This window comes from Athene cunicularia, assembly GCF_003259725.1.
Source record: "Athene cunicularia isolate RWA chromosome 3 unlocalized genomic scaffold, athCun1 chr3_part1, whole genome shotgun sequence".
Taxonomy (NCBI): domain Eukaryota; kingdom Metazoa; phylum Chordata; class Aves; order Strigiformes; family Strigidae; genus Athene; species Athene cunicularia.
Window position 1 is genome coordinate 64381447 of NW_020799097.1, and position 16547 is coordinate 64397993.

General features: G+C 43.3%; 1 protein-coding gene across 1 annotated transcript in view; it reads left to right on the plus strand.

Moving 5' to 3' along the window:
* The window catches only part of HECA (hdc homolog, cell cycle regulator), a 37421-nt gene that overhangs the window by 10442 nt on the left and 10432 nt on the right, over positions 1-16547 (plus strand). Inside the window, exons 3-4 of the mRNA XM_026844542.1 lie at positions 3057-3060; positions 15426-16466. Coding sequence (XP_026700343.1) covers positions 3057-3060; positions 15426-16466 — 1045 coding nt within the window. The remainder of the gene's footprint in view (positions 1-3056; positions 3061-15425; positions 16467-16547) is intronic.

Below are 16547 nucleotides of genomic sequence, written 5' to 3' on the forward strand. Positions count from 1 at the left end.
AGCGGCTCCGGCCACGTCCCGGCTCGTTCAGCCCTTCGTTGACAAATCCGACTTTTATTTCGGTACAATTAAAAATGGAGTCCCGCTTTTCGGTCCGTTTTATTTGTCGCTTTACAGCGGTCGGGTTCGTCAGGGTGATATACTCACTTTTCATCAACCATTTTCTGCTGCCTTTGGTTGGTGGGTTGGGTTTTGGTTCGGAGCAGTTTGGGTAAGGTGTTTGCTTGCAGAAACTTGCATTGCTGTCCGTGTTTGGAAATAGCTTTGCTGCAAAATTATATTTCAGGCTAAAACTAAAGGTAGGCTAGGATTTTATTACACTTTCGCTAAGCCAAAAAACTCCCACATCTCAGGTCTGCCGCTGGATTTACAAACTGCGGCACAGAGTCCCTACTGTTGACTTTCCTCCCCTCCCGAGTTGGACTTCAGCTTTTTACTCTCGATGCTTTGGAAAAAAAGTGGGAGGGTAGCTACAACTGGTTTTATACTTTGTGGCGGTAGTTTTGCCTGGCTGCTCTTAGACAAAGGTAGTTCCAAGAATCTTACTTCGGTTTTCAAGATGTCTGATTCCCGTGGATTATTTAATGGAAACTTTTCCTTAGAAATATTAGCAATTAATTACTAATCACTGTAGTGCACAAGAACTTTGCCAGACTGCTTTTGTAAGAGTATTACTTACTCCAGAGAATCATGGAGAATGCTTAGAATTTCCTTTCTGGGTTTGGGTTTTTTTGGGGGGTTGTTTTTGACTATTTGTTCTGAGTAAGTGAACAAGGGGGTAGGGGGAAGAAAGATTAGCAGGAGTTAGAGAATTTCCTAAGCATTTTTATCATTACTTCAGTCTGGTGATGTAATATTTATGGCAACCACGTTGCAGGTGGTGTGTCTCATAGGTGATACTGTTGGCTTTTATTTAGTTTTTCAGGTGGGGAGAAAGTTTCCAAATTTTTTTTGCTGAAGCACAAGGGAAAGCAGAGGTACATTTCTGGTGTGGCTGTTTTGCACGGGGATAATGAAGTGGTGTTCCTTGTGCAGATGCCACTGAAGGTGATGCCAGTGAACACTGATGGTGGCACAGTTTGTTGGGTGGACAGGTTGTCAGTCTTCAGCTGTAAGACTGGGTGTCCCAGGTTACCTCACATATCCTTCCCCTGTGCTGGCCAGCTTCCTCTGAAGATGAGGCTGCCTTTCTGAGAGCTAACCCGAGATGTTCCTTTATTCTCTCTCTCCCTGCTTCCATATGACTTCAGTGGTCAGAAACATCCTTGACTCTTTTGTCAAATTCCCCTCCTCGCCCCTCCTTTTTTTTTTTTTTTTTTTCCCCTCACAACAGAGGCATGACACTGGCTTTGGCATTTGCTGTAAGTGCCTGGTTAGCACACCTCATCTTTGCCTTGACAGGATCATTGCGTCTAGTCATATCTTTCATCTCAGATAATCATAAAGGCTGAAGGAGTAGATGTGGTTGCTAGCTTTATTTTACATCGGCTACTGCCCATCAGATAATCCTGAGCTGGAAGTTTTGTAAATTGTATTCTCACTGATAAGTCCAAAGCTTTCAACGGTTTTGGTTCAGGAGATGAAAGGAGAAACTGCTCCTGTCATGCTACAGAGGTGGGGATCTGACTCTTGTGTGCAAGGAAAAAATTAGATGATGATAACAGATTCCCCCAAGTCTTCAAAACCGATGAATCTGAAATGAAGCTATGTAGTATAGCCAGGGCCTTGGAGTCTAGTATGCTCGGCTGAAGATGTTTGTAAGAGGCCATGCACTTACAGTTACTTGATCACTAAGCAGTTTATGGAGGACGCAGCCTGCTGCAGTGAGTTGTGAGGTTAATAGGGTTCTGCTGTACCAGTCAACTCTCGATTATTCATGGGAGACTATCTGGGTTGCGGATTAAGCATGCTGGGTGCAGAGAAGCTCTGCTGCTTTTTGACCGTGCAGCTGCATGCTGTGACTTGTGCTGCCCAGGCTCACTGGTCCTGTGGGTCCCTCATCCCTGGGCCTGCTCTTCTCTCCTGCGTCGTCACCATATGTTGTTCTAGAGTAATTTGCATGTGTCTGGTATTATCACTCTCCTACTCTATCTTTATCCTGGAAAGGCAGTATGATCATAATAACATAACCTGTTTTCTTTCATTAATGTGACAGGTCAGAAGTATGCAGAGATGAAAGCAGCAGATTTAATAATTGCAAAATTAAGATCATCTGTGCAAACCTTGGCATCGTGATGTCAGCATGACAGTCTAATTACACAGTCCCCTATCAGGACCCTGCTTCACTCGGGGAAGGGATAGTGGTTCAGATGTTTTTTTTAAGTTGTTACAGTTCATTATGTGGTCCATGAATTGTTTCTAGCCTCCATCCATGTGCTGTAATGAAACAGAATTTTTTATTTCCTCTGGGCTTCTCCATGCAGCTCTGACTATCGGTGCCGTGTAATACAGAACTGCCATTATAACACCCGTTTACAGTGGAAAGATGTTCCCTTTTTCATTTGGACAAATTTAGCTTTCAAGCCCTGTACCATTTTCCCTCAAAGTGTCAGTCAATTTTTGATGCTATGATTGAGAAATGTAGGTTGATTTTTTTATTTTTTTTTCCCATGCCCCAAGAGGGCATCTGTTTAGGCTCTTTTTTGGTGGTGGTTTAATTTTTGCATGTTCAGAGCTCAGACTGTGATTGAAGGGTTCTAGACTCCCACATGGGAATTGGGAAGGTGGAGAGTGTAACCACTGACCAGATGGGATGGCTTTTCTCCATCTTGCACTATAACTTTTCAGCAGGTATTGGGATGATGTCCACAAGGAGGATTCACGTTCTGTAGCTGTGCCTTCCATTCCTATCTCTTCCATCAGACCAAGCAGGAATTCTGTATATGATTGATAGATTAATCTTTCTTGACCAAAGTGCATCCGTTTTCTACATTGAATGAGGAACAGGTCATGGGTGGGAGGAATAGACCAATTTAACAGTAATGCAGTGCACAGGGAAACTGAAATGAAACTGTGATGTCACAGAGAGCCCAGTTTCTTAGATTCCTGGTCTTCAGAGCGGTTGAATGATGTGTCTTATACATTTTTAGTTTCCTAGCTAACTTTCTGGGTTACTTTCCTTAACCAAACTGGAAAATCTGAGCTATAATCTTGTAAAACTATACCAGCAGCTCCATGGGATTGTGCGCTTACCCACTGACTCCATCCTGGTGGGTTACCAACTACTGCCCTTGTGAACGCTGATTACCTTCATCTGCAGACATTAGTGAGTGTGAGGGGGCAAGACATTTTGAGGATACTTTGCCCTGGGTGGCAGAAGAGGAAAATCCAAAGGGTGTACATTAGATCTGAGGGCTCTGAGTGGCAAATTCCTTCTCTGTTTCTGCCTTGCTGAGCATGGGCACTTTTACACTGTCAGCTCGAGACATTTTATCCCTTTATCCTATAAACTTCTTGCTCCGGTCTCCACATATAGCTGCGTCTGACTCTAAAATTCTTTCTTCCATCCATTTTCTTTGTCTTATTTTCATTCTTGGTCTAGTTGTTCAGTAGACCCAAGTCTTCTTCCTCCTCTTGATGATCAGTATCTTAGCATCTTGCTGCTTTATCCTCTTGTCACTTCTAGTCTCTCCAGCATTGGTGCTATGAGAAGACGAGAGAAAAGGAAAAGCTGGCTCTTCTTGTTTGTGCTTTTCCTCTTAAACATGTGGTTCATTATAACCAGTTAAATTAAACTAAAAAAATACGGCATAGCTGTCTAAATCACTGTCTTGTGGTGTATTTGCCACCTGTTTTAAGACCATAGTTTTCCCCCTCTGGCATAGGTGAGCTCTTTATGCTGGTTTTGGCTGGGATAGAGCTAATTTTCTTCACAGTAGCTAGTATTGGGGCTATCTCTTAGATTTGTGCTGAAAACAGTGTTGATAACACAGAGATGTTTTCATTATTGCTGAACAGTGCTTACACAGAGTCAAGCCCTTTTCTGCTCCTCACCCCACCCCACCGGTGAGGATGCTGGGGGTGCACAGGAAGCTGGGAGGGGACACGGCTGGGACAGCTGACCCCAGCTGACCAAAGGGATATTCCATACCATATGACATCATGCTCAGCATATAAACTGGGGGAAGAAGAAGGAAGAGGGGGACATTTGGAGTGATGGTGTTTGTCTTCCCAAGTAACCATTATGTGTGATGTAGCCCTGCTTTCCTGGGGATGGCTGAACACCTGCCTGTTGGTGGCATGTGGTGATTGAATTCCTTGTTTTGCTTTGATTGTGTGTGTGGCTTTTGCTTTACCTATTAAACTGTCTTTATCTCAACCCACATGTTTTCTCACTTCTGCTCTTCCGATTCTCAACCCCATCCTACTGAGGGCGGAGCGAGCGAATTGTTGTGTGGGGCTTAGGTGCTGGCTGGGGTTAAAGCATGACACCCTTAAACTGCAGAAGTGTCAGAGCTAGCAAGTCGGTAGGTTGTCAGGCAGAGTTGCCAGAGGTCAGATCTGTACAGGATCCCCGGGCGTGAGAGTCCTTCAGGGGGAAAAAAGGCTGTGGGGGAGCTGGTGTAGGTGGTGGTTGCTGGAGGTCTCACTGGAGCATGGTTTCCCGGGGTGGAGTTCCTGCTGTGGCAGCAGAGGGGTCATGCAAGCAGTACCCACTGCGCAGGCCAGGCTCTGGACTTGTCTGTAGTTACCTGGATTTGAAATGGCCAGCTCTGCCCATTCTTCACCTGGGTTTCACAAATCTGTAAGATTGGTTTACTTTTGAATAAAAATGCTAATGCAGGACAAGTGTGTGAAGAAGAAAATCAGTCAGCCCAACAATGACTAACGTGTTGAAAGCTGTGACTGGCCAACAATTAAGATTTACCAAGAAAAATATTATATCCTGGAGGTGGGATAGTTAAAGAGGCCAGAAAATTTGTCAGTGCAGTATTTAAATTTAAAATGTATTTTTAGAACATGAATTGCCGTAGTATTTAAGCATGGATTAATATTTGCTGTCAAATGTTCCCTGCTGCATGTAACATCCAGTTCCAGTTTGGCACTCTAGAGATGTTCAGTATTGGCACCTTCTTATACACCCACTTAGCTTGAGGGAGTCCCATTGATGTTGGTGAGACCACCTGGAAAATTAAGTTTCTGTTCTGTTGCAGTGACTACAAAATTTAATACCTATTAATTTTCTAAAGGAAAACCATTTTGCTTTGTAATTCCACTGAATTCTTCTAACTGCAGAAATCAATTGAATGCAAATCGGGTTTGAAAGGACTTTCATGTTAGTTTTAGGATTTTTAGAACTATGCATTTACATGCTTTTGTATCAAATGCATTTCATGTTCTTTAAATCTTTGCAAATCGAATCATGTCTATGGTATTACTGAATAAAATAAATACTACTCTTTCATGCAAGCAAGTACACACCCATTCATTTTTTGTTAACAGTTATTTGGTATCAGAATGGTTACTGGTGCCCTGACAGCATTCTGTGTTCATGTGATTAGTCATTTGCTCAAGCGTAGCGCTTGCATGAGTAAGGGTTAGGCTAGATGTTTGTTAGGTTTCCTATGAGGAAATACAGTTTTTGAACTGTTTGTTTTACTTTGTACTCATCCTGTATCTTCCTTCCAGTGATCTAACAAGTAGTGACAAAACAATTTCTGGTCCTTGGAGACATTTGTAAGGTTTTTTTCAGCCTTTCTTACAGCATTGCTATCGAGACATCCTTTGCTATTAAGTACCATGATGACTGGCAGACATCCATCCTTTTCTTCATTTCTTCCTGCAGCATATGCAAGGGGAAAAAATAGAGGTTAACCTTTCATCCAGCTCAGGGTAAAATACTCCAGCTAATCTTCAAGGTGTCAAAATTACAACAGCGTTAGTAGAGCATGGGCTTTCTTTTAAACAGTTTTGATAGAAATTCAAATAATTTCAATGAGGCCTCTTGAAGCGGTAATCTAGTCACTGGAGTGGGTAATTCCGTTTTGAAAGCTTGTGGGATTTTGAGTGGAGCACTGGCATTTCCCAGTAGTCTACAGTGACATTTATCTTGAGAGCATTCACTTTAACATTTATCTCTTCTGCTTCTCCTACTTTATGGAGTCTGTCAGTCCTCCTTCCAGGGCTTGAGAGGGATATTGCTGTTGTTCCTGTCCTAATTGCCTGCTGGGAGAGGAGTAGCTTCAATCAGAGCGTGGCTATTGAGTGTGCCTGGGACTCTCCGTCTCCACTCCTGTTCTACTGATACTCATGTTGGGAGCCATGTACAGTCGAGGTCTCTGTGTACTGCACAGATGCCAGAGATGGCACATAGGCAGGGCTGGGAGCCAGCCCAGCATCATGAAGGAGAAGGCTATTGGAACTGACAGCTCCAAACTCAGGAGCTGCTGTCTTGCAGAGATGCTGGGTACTCCAGCTAGGGTGACTGCATCTCCTGTTTCCCACAGAGTTTCTACCAGCTTCTTTAGCCTTTAGCATGGGAAATAAAAATACTGTCTGTCATATTGTAACTTGGGAAGGATAGACCAATGACACAAACATCCCTAGACACAAATATCCCCAGATGCTGATACCACTTGATTCAACCTTTTCTCCTTTTTATCTTCCCTTCTGCTTTTGGACTAGGTCTGGTGGCTGGTTGGCTCTGAATCTGGGCAAGTCCAGCCTGTGGTTTGTTACATCTGTGCTTGGTATTGGGGCATCTCCTGCTTGCCAGAATTACCTCTTTATTCCCAGCATGAGTTGGAATTTGCCACTGAAAACTGGCAAAAGCAGGTGCATTAGTCTGCTTTAGTTATTAGGATGTCTGTTTCTTGAGGCACCAGGGTTAGTTTTTTGTAACATTTCAAGGTACTAAAATCTATTGGAAAGCTACAGTAAGAGAATTTTAATGGTGGAAATGCTTTTCTGTGAGGATGATTCATGTCCAGACAAAGCAACAGCCAATGTTCAAAACATCTTTGCACCATGATAGAGGTCATCAGAAAAATCCACCCTACGCTGAGGAATGCAAGGAGTCTTCCTGGCCTGGGCACAATTGCATGTGATATGTAGGACCAATTGTTACCTGACCTGGTTAAGCCAACTCAGAATTCATGTAGGAGTATCAGGACTGCATTGACATTAATTGTCCCAGTGCTGATACAGGTAGAGGCTTGTTCTGGTGATATTTTCAGTTGGATTGAGAGTATGACATCCCAAGCTAGGGCAAGATTTCTTCTATGCAGAGAGAGTCTGCATATCCTAGGCAAAAGGCAAAGCTGGTGACTTGAATTGTTCTCTGTGTTTGGATAGTAACAGGTATTAAATGGAAATAAGTTGGCTAAGTTGTCTAGATGGTAACTGTACAGATTATGGTGACTTCTACCAGACCATGTGAATTCCCATGATGGGTTTCAGCAGCGTAGGTAGGCAGTTAGTTGGTCCAGCTTGGAGCACAGATGGTTGTGTAAGCAAACTGTAAAACTATTGTGCACACGTTAAGTGCCTGTCCTCCTTAGTTTGTACGGTTTTGCTCTTGACTTTCTGACTGACTTTGGTGAGGTGATGGCTGAGCTGAGAGTGGGTGGTTGAATAAGAGCCACAGATAACTGACTTTGTATCATGTGCTAATTGCTGATTTCATAGACAGGCACTAGCTCTGACTGTGCTGTATGTTAGAAGGTGTTAATGTAGCAGGCATGAGTTAAGCTTTCATAATTTCCATGGCATCTTCCCACTGCTATGTAGTTGCTAGGCCTTTCTCAGTTTTGATTTATTTATTTTTTGTGAACAGACTCCCTTGGAGGCCAAGCATGGAGTCAGCGTAGAGTGAAGTGCCGAGGGCTGCACTTGGGCCACAACCCCCAGCAGCGCTACAGGCTTGGGGAGGAGTGGCTGGAGAGCTGCCAGTCAGAGAGGGACCTGGGGGTGCTGATTGACAGCCGGCTGGACAGGAGCCAGCAGTGTGCCCAGGTGGCCAAGAAGGCCAATGGCATCCTGGCTTGTGTCAGCAATAGCGTGGCCAGCAGGGACAGGGAAGGGATCTTACCCCTGTACTTGGTGCTGGTGAGGCCGCCCCTCGATTCCTGTGTTCAGTTTTGGGCCCCTCACTACAAAAAGGACATCGAATGACTCGAGCGTGTCCAGTGAAGGGCAACGAAGCTGGTGCAGGGTCTGGAGCACAGGTCGTACGAGGAGCGGCTGAGGGAACTGGGGGTGTTTAGTCTGGAGAAGAGGAGGCTGAGGGGAGACCTCATCACCCTCTACAGCTACCTGAAAGGAGGCTGCAGAGAGCTGGGGGTGAGACTCTAATCAAGTAATAAGCGATAGGACAAGAGGTAATGGCCTCAAGTTGTGCCAGGCAAAGTTCAGACTAGATATTAGGAAGCGTTTCTTTCCAGAAGGGGTTGTTAGGCATTGGAATGTGCTGCCCAGGGAGGTGGTGGAGTCCCCATCCCTGGAGGTGTTCAAGAGCAGGGTCTATTTAGAGCTTAAGGATATGCTGTAGATGGGAACTGTGCTAGGAGAACGGTTGGACTGGATGATCTCCAGGGTCCTTTCCAACCTAGATGATTCTGTGATTCTGAGATGGTTCTAGGACCTACTGAGTATTACTCCAGGAGTACTGTCATTTGAATTCCCAGATTAACTAGGGTTTAGCAGCTCCAAATTACCTGAAATCTTTTCTAGAGAAAGGTAATCACTTCATCTGGCTACTCACCTAATACAACTAGTGACATCTTGCACAAGTTGTAAGTGTGCCAAGGAATGCCGGGCTGCTTACGGCCTTGTTCTCTTTAAGTCCCTCTGAGCGTCAATATTGACTGCAGCGACTTGGCCCTTGAGGGTAGGATTGACCTCCAAATTTGTAAGTGTCAATATGTAGATGCTTACATGTGGAGACCTATCAGCCAGTCTCCCATTGTGATTGGCTCTCAGAGGGTGATTCATGGGGGGGTGTCTGTGTCACACCAGCCTGAGCTCTGTCTGTTGCTCACTGAAGGTGGACTGCTGGTGTTGACTACTCTTTCCAGGAACCTAAGAGGGAATCTTGTGACACAGACAAAAGCCTGTATTTTAGGAGGCTTACTAGGTATCGCTGTCTTGTTTTTGCCTCTTTCCCCCCGGAGAATGACTGGAAACTTTCATCTTGATCAGTCTGCAAAGACTGCGTAAGAAGTTCTGGAGAGACATCAGTCATCATCAGTGAGTGTTATCAATATAAGCCATGAGCTGAGCTGTTCTGAAAGACTTCTCCTAACCTTTGACGGCTGTTACTTCTTGTTGCTGCACTGAAGATCCAAGCTTGCCTTTCGGATCCACTTGTGAATCATTTTTTCCCATTGCATTCTTCTTGCTGCATTCAGGCTCTGAGGAGGATGGCTAACCAGTTCTGTATTCCCATATTATTTGTAGTGTTTAACCAGTTGTGCCTATGGCAATACCATTTTGTCACGTCTTGGTAATCTTTTGAATATTGGATGGTATTCCAAGGTTCACCAGAGTAAACACATTGGACAGTTAATACAAGTTTTCTGTTCAGTCTGTTGTTGTGGTGGTGGTTTATTTTCTACAGCTGCAGTATAGTATTAGCACAATAATATTGAATGACTTCAATTAAAATACAGCTATGCTGATGGCAGAGGAAATTCAGACGATTCATGCAAATGGTTGGAAGGGAGTAGCCTTCCACAGAAATGACTCAGTTCTGGTTCAAGCTGTCAGAGTGAACAATTCCTAGCTGTGTAGGGTTGTGAAGAGAGCACTGTTCATGGGAAAGTGCTGGTAGAGGTTAAAGTGCTTGATTTGCAAAGTGTGTGTTCCACATGTACCCTTCTGGTCTAGGTAATGTGCTGGCAAGTAAAGTGTCCTTGGCATAGATGGTGAGATGCTAGAGTAACAGTAGACCAAAAGCAAGCCAGAGTAATCAAGATCTTGTAACCGATCCAGTGCCAAGACCTTAGCTTTTTTTTTATAATTTCTTTTTTTCCAGATCCATAACAACTTACTGTTGCCTGACAGTTTTAAGATGACAGTAGGGCTGCCTCTTCCAACAGCCACTGTGCTTCTCTCTCCTCTGTCCCCAGCCTCACATGTTTAACACCTCCCTTGAGCTTTACCAGCAATCGCAAGTCTGCGGTGAGCTGAAACCTACGCTGACGAGTACAGGAAATAATAATCTGTTTCTGTCCACTGACTGAAAAACTCTGGTGCTTAACACAATGGATAATGTGGGAATGTGGCAGGGGAAGAGCAAATTTTGCTTGAGGCGTCCGCACCGAGGACTTGGAACAAATGAGAGCAGTCATGAAACTGAAGCTGTGGAGTCATTGCATTTGGCTTGCTGGGTGCATCTCTGGTTTTATGATGGGTGTGTAAACAGAAGTAAACAACATTCTCCTCCATTTACTTCACCAGAGGGAAGTTCCTCAGGCAGCCGTTTGTTTTGCTGCTATCGTTTGGGTCATAAAACGGGAAGGGTGGTCTTCGTATACCCTATTTATTTTCTGTTAAAAGGAAGAAACCAGTTAATGTGGGTCTTTTGTTGTAGATTTATCTGAACCATCTTTTTCTACTCCTGGATTTTATTGATATTTATAAACCTGAACAGAAAAACTGAGAAAAAGGCAAATACCCAAACTAGCTTCCTTGTAGTCTTCTGTCATGTACTCATTTTTGAAAGAAAAGTTAATTTTATGGGAGTTCTGTCAAACATAAAACACCACCTTGTTTAAGCAATGAACTGTCTTTGCTCCAGTCTACGTTTGTCTGGAATATTGTGTGCTATTTGTGTTTTAGAGGACATTTATGTGCTGCCCCTTGTGTTATTTTAAGAATTACTGATCAAATTCACGACAGTGGAATATGAGAAAACTTTTTTTTTTAATGTGGAAACTTAATTTCTTGAAAGAAGCACCATGCAGTTGTAGTTGCAACTTGGCAGCCTGTCTGTTACAAGTAAATGTTGAAGCCATTCTGCTACATGAAACTTCACGCTGTCTTGTTTTGTTCTCTTATGCTGTGAAAACCGTCTTGAAAGTGAGAGGAAAAATAGAGGTACTTTTATGGCCATTTAGGCGTTCTTTCAAAGGGCCTACTGGGAGGATGGATGCTGCCCTGATAGCTGTTAATCTTTAATTTTTCCTGAAGTTCCATTTCACAACTTTGGAAACCAGAAATCTGTCAAGCTATTAGATACTTGGAAGCAAATTATATTTAGGTGACAAACCAGCTTGGGGCTGCAGGGGTGCATGGGCAGTTTGGCCATGTGAATTTCTATTACTCATCTTTACTATCTGTCTTGACAATAATCGTTATGCTGTTATCATAAAACATTAAGACAATGATTCTAGCTCTGACTTTTTGAAGAATAATCTCAAAATGCATTTCTAGTTAATGGGAAATAGAGGGGCTTGATAACAAGAATTTTTAAAGTTTTGTAATTCTGTAATAAGTGCTTTGTCTCGTTTATAAAATGATGATTAAATAACCCAGAGCACTTTCAAGGGTGTGAATTGATGGGAAGAGCTCTTCACATTTGCTAATGTGGCTCCCATACTAAGTGATCTGAATGTTGTCTCTTTCACTCCTAAGGCATATCTATTGCTGTAATCTGGGAAAGTTGCACAAAAAATTGCTTCGTTTTCTGCTTTTCATTTATTCTTTATGTAGGAACATGTGGCATGATTATGTTTGGCAGGAGACGTGAATGGAGAGAAGTCTGCAAGGGATATTCAGTCCTTCACAGTCTGTTTTGTACCGATAGACCTGCTGGAATTTGAAATATTAGGCAGAACCAAATGCTGGCTTGAGGTTTCTATACACTTTTCAGGTAGTGGAGTTTTCTGCTTTCTTAAATAGGAGGATACTACTGAAGTGGTAGAACTTTCTACTGAGACAACTTTAATTAGCTATGCTAAGTTTCTATTGTGGAAATACTGCCACGGTTTTATCAAGGCCATCTCCAGATCAGCAGACTTCCTAATAACAACCAGTGAAAGGAGGTGCTTTGACTAGCATGGCATTAACTGTGCTGTGGAGCATGGCAACATGGCAGAGAGACCCGTTGATTTCTTACGCTGCTACACTGTCAGTAGTGAAATGTCAGGTGAGTCCCCAGAAGGGGTGAGTAGGCCACCAGCTTCTCCTCTTAGCAATGATGTTTTCCAAAGCAATCTCAGTGCCACCATTTAACAATTCAGTGGCATCTTCTGCGTGGGGAAAGGCTCTTGTTCACTCCGTTGCTTTTTTCCAGCTGCTTTAGATCTGCTTTTGTGTTGGTGATTGTCTAATCAGCTAATTCACACTGAGCAGATAGAAGATCAGATGAGGGAATGTCTGAAAACTTAGTCATCTAGTTAACTTAAATGTTGAAAAAGTCATTTCTGTCCAAGACTTGAAGCTTTTTCTTGCTCATAGTTATGCTCTGTGGAAGTTCCTCACATAATCTGGCATCTGTAAATTCTCAAGGAGAAGCTGGACAAGGTCCCACAGTCCTTCCATTGACCAACCAGGGAAAAGGGGAAAATAATCTGTTGAAAGTCACCTTTACAATAGCCTCTAGACACCCAGTACATGATCACAATCAAATAATTGTGGAATTGTTCTGTGGAATACACAGGCTGAAGTGATTTTTTCCCTGTATTTCAGCCACTTATTTTATTAATTTCATTTCTTTGATCACATAGTGAAGAGGCTGCAAACTTCTTAGGGGCCTAGAGATTGTATGTTTTTGCATCCAAAACCAAAGACATGTTCAAAGGCTAGACAAGGAAACACTTTTCTTTTTCAGTCAGTTAACTATGCCAGTATGGATGAACAAGTATAAAGTCCTTATACTTGTGGAGATCTCTAGACTTGTCTGTATAGTAACTTTCTCGGCTGTCAGCTATAATTATACCTGCGACTGTTAGAACATTGACACTTCGAAACACAGGGGGAGCATAAGCGGATTTTTGGCATGTTCTTTCTTCCTGCCTCCTGGCAGTGGTGGAAAGGAATATGTACCAAAATAGATGAATACAGGAAATGCATAAGTGAGAACTGTTCTTATTGGTGCCTCCGGTATCTTGCTTCACATCTGACTTCTGATGATTTGCCTTTAATGGTTTCAGTTTAACTGAATTCTCTGAGATAAGATGCATAAGGATGCTGTAATTGCAAACTATACTTTCAGACCCTAAATATGATGAAAGAATGACTGACAATGAAGAAAAACTTTTCCGAGTTGCTTGGTGTGGCATAGTATGACTTGAAGTCTGGGAGAATGGGTGGGAGAACTCTGAACTAGTAAACAGATTTTATTTCAGAGCAGATAAGTTACCATTCATTTTACTCTTGGCCTGCAATGTTATACTCAATAATACACAGTAAAAAATGCCAAGGAAAAATTAGACATTGGTACCTGATAAAATTCATGTTTCTCAAAGACATCTCAAAACCATCTCAAAACCTGCATGTTTTTAGTGGGCTTTTCAGAGACCTGAGACAAATAGTAAGAACATTGGTGTCACATGTATAGAAGGAACTTCCACAGAGTCCCTAGGGAAAGCTGCTCTTATCTCTGTTCTCTCCAGTTTTGTAATTTGTTTTTAAGTCATATTTTGAAATGAAATCGACTTTTTTTGCTTTAAGAGAATGTGAATGTGCTTTGCTTGCAGTTTGTAGGCCAGTCCCTGAAGGAAAGGTATTGCAGAAAATTCTCTTTGCAACTGTGCTGCTTCTGGTATTAGAAACGGAGGCAGAGAAGTGAGGTGAAGGATGTAGCATCTTCCAGACAATGGCTCAGGAAGATTTTCTCGTGCTCTTTGTACCAGTCTTCTGGGTAAATAAGTCTTCAGAGCTACTGTAATCTTGAATTTACTGAAGGTAACCTTGAAGATTTTGTTTGTTTGTTTGTAGCCTTTTAACAAAAACTTGTTTGGAAGGGGCAAAACCACTAGTGTGGCAAAAATCTGTTGTTGTAAAGCATCTGGTTTATGTATTGCTGCTGTAGGACACGTGATGATGGGTAGTGTGTGTATTACTGAGAGCCTGAGTAAAAGCAAATGGAGCAGCATAAAACCTATCATCCCGCTGCAAATTTATATTATTTGTGCTAGCAGTGAGAACAGGATTAAAAGCAATGTAACTGCTTTTTTCCTGCTTATCAGCTAGAAATTTGAAGTCCTGAGGAAAAAAACCCTAGATCACAGCAGCCTCTCTTTTGAAAGGCTCTGTGTACTCTTTTGTTATTTCTGTAGCTCTGGCTGAGGCTGGGGAACTGCAGGGAGCTTGTTTGCTCTGTTTCACATGTGGTGAGACAGCACTTGACCATGGAAGACCCTGAAGAAGCCTGCTAGTATTTGAATGCAGCAATACAGAGGTTAAAAGGCAGCCAGCCAGCCCTGTTGGATCAGTATTTTTTGGTGAAGTGGAGGAAGTAGGAAGTCAGAAATACAGAGGAGAAATATTTGTAATACTTGAGTAAGCATCTAAAAACTTCATAATTAGAAACTCTTAAGATCCAACAGAAATTCCAACTGAAAATTTCCTGTCCTTTCTGTGCCTCCCAGCTGCAACGGAGCAGCCAGAAGTGGGATTTATATGTAGTCCGTGGTACTTTTGTGAGGGAGGGGAAAACATCATTGGTCCATAAATGCAGAACATTTTAGTAGAGCATTTTTGTGTAGAAGCTGATACTGTTGCAGGGAGAGAATTGAAATAAACTGTTCTTTGCTCAAGCATATAGCAAAGGCTGCTGCTGCTTTGTGGCAGCAAAATGTGGCATTTCATTCTTTTAAACTGTGTTGCAGAACTATTTGGTTTGTGAAATTTAGCTATCCAAGAGGTCAGTGATGACAGTATGATCTATATTTGCCTGAGCAATATAATGAAGGTCTCCTTTCTGTACTAGGAACATAAGCTGTTTGTCTTGCTTTTCAAAGTCCTCTGCTTCTTCCTTCTCTCCCTAGCTGTTGTCTCTTGCTTCGTCCCAAAGAAAAGATCAATTTCTGCCTCTCCCTGTGATTGCAAAGCCAGGCTGTATTGCCTACTTGTTTTTCAAACAAACATCTCTGTGTGTTCTACCCCTGTTGCCTCTCAGGCTTCAAAGCAACCCTCCAGAAACATCCACAAAGCTTTCTCCTTACTTTTTAAGGCCTTGCAACAGTATCTGCTAACGCTTGTGTTGGGCTGATTCTTCTGAGGTGCTTTGGCTCTGAATATTAAAGAACAAAATGACATTACAGTTTGTTTATTCCCTCACTTCCCTATCTTCTTTCACATACTTAATATTTTTTTTGGCAAAGACTGCATTTTGCCCTGACCCAGAGCTAGTGCTTGTGGGCCCTTCAGTAATACGGATCATGAGTAAGAGCTCATGTGTGTATTTGGCATGGTGTTTAAAGAAGTATTGCAATAAGCAGGCCATTAAGTTATTAATGTATCTGTTTTATCTTCCACAGAAGCCCCCTGTGCTACTCCACTGATCTGTAGCTTTGGAAGGCCGGTGGATCTGGAGAAGGATGACTACCAGAAGGTTATATGCAACAACGAGCATTGTCCGTACAGCACTTGGATGCACCTTCAGTGCTTCTACGAGTGGGAAAGCAGCATTCTTGTCCAGTTTAATTGCATTGGCAGAGCCAGGAGCTGGAATGAAAAGCAGTGTCGCCAAAACATGTGGACAAAGAAGGGATATGACCTGGCTTTTCGCTTTTGTTCCTGTCGGTGTGGGCAAGGTCATTTGAAGAAGGACACTGACTGGTACCAGGTGAAGCGAATGCAGGATGATAAGAAGAAAAAATCAGTCTTGGAGAAGAGTACGGGGAGGTCAGTGGCAGAGTCAGCAGAGGAGGCCAAAAAGGGCAGGCCGGCCAACAAGCCGCAGAAGGGCTTGAGCAATGACCTCCAGCGAAGGCATTCAATGGACAGGCAGAACTCCCAGGAGAAGGGCGTCATGGGCAGCAGCTACGCCGTTCGTTCGCCTTGTGTCTCCCCTGGCCAATCCCCACCCACTGGCTACTCTATTCTTGCCCCCACACATTTCAGCGGCCCTCGTTCCTCGCGATACTTAGGAGAGTTTTTGAAGAACGCCATTCACCTGGAGCCACATAAGAAGAGCATGGCGGGTGGGGGCATGTTCAGGAATGCGCATTTTGATTACGGGGCAGCTGGCTTGCAAGCACATAGATCAGGACACTTCGATGCCCCTGTGCAGTTTTTGAGAAGGCTTGATCTATCTGAGCTGCTTACTCACATCCCCAGGCATAAATTGAATACTTTCCATGTGCGGATGGAAGACGATGCCCAGGTGGGCCAAGGGGAGGACCTTCGGAAGTTCATCCTTGCTGCTCTTAGTGCCAGCCACAGGAACGTTGTAAACTGTGCGCTGTGCCACAGGGCGCTGCCAGTGTTTGAACAGTTTCCGCTGGTGGACGGGACCCTATTCCTTAGCCCATCGAGACATGATGAGATTGAATATGATGTTCCCTGTCACCTTCAAGGTACAGGTTGTCTGTCAGTCATGCTAGGTTTTATTAAATGATGGAACTACCTTTTGTGCCTTGTCCCCCCCCCCCCCCCCC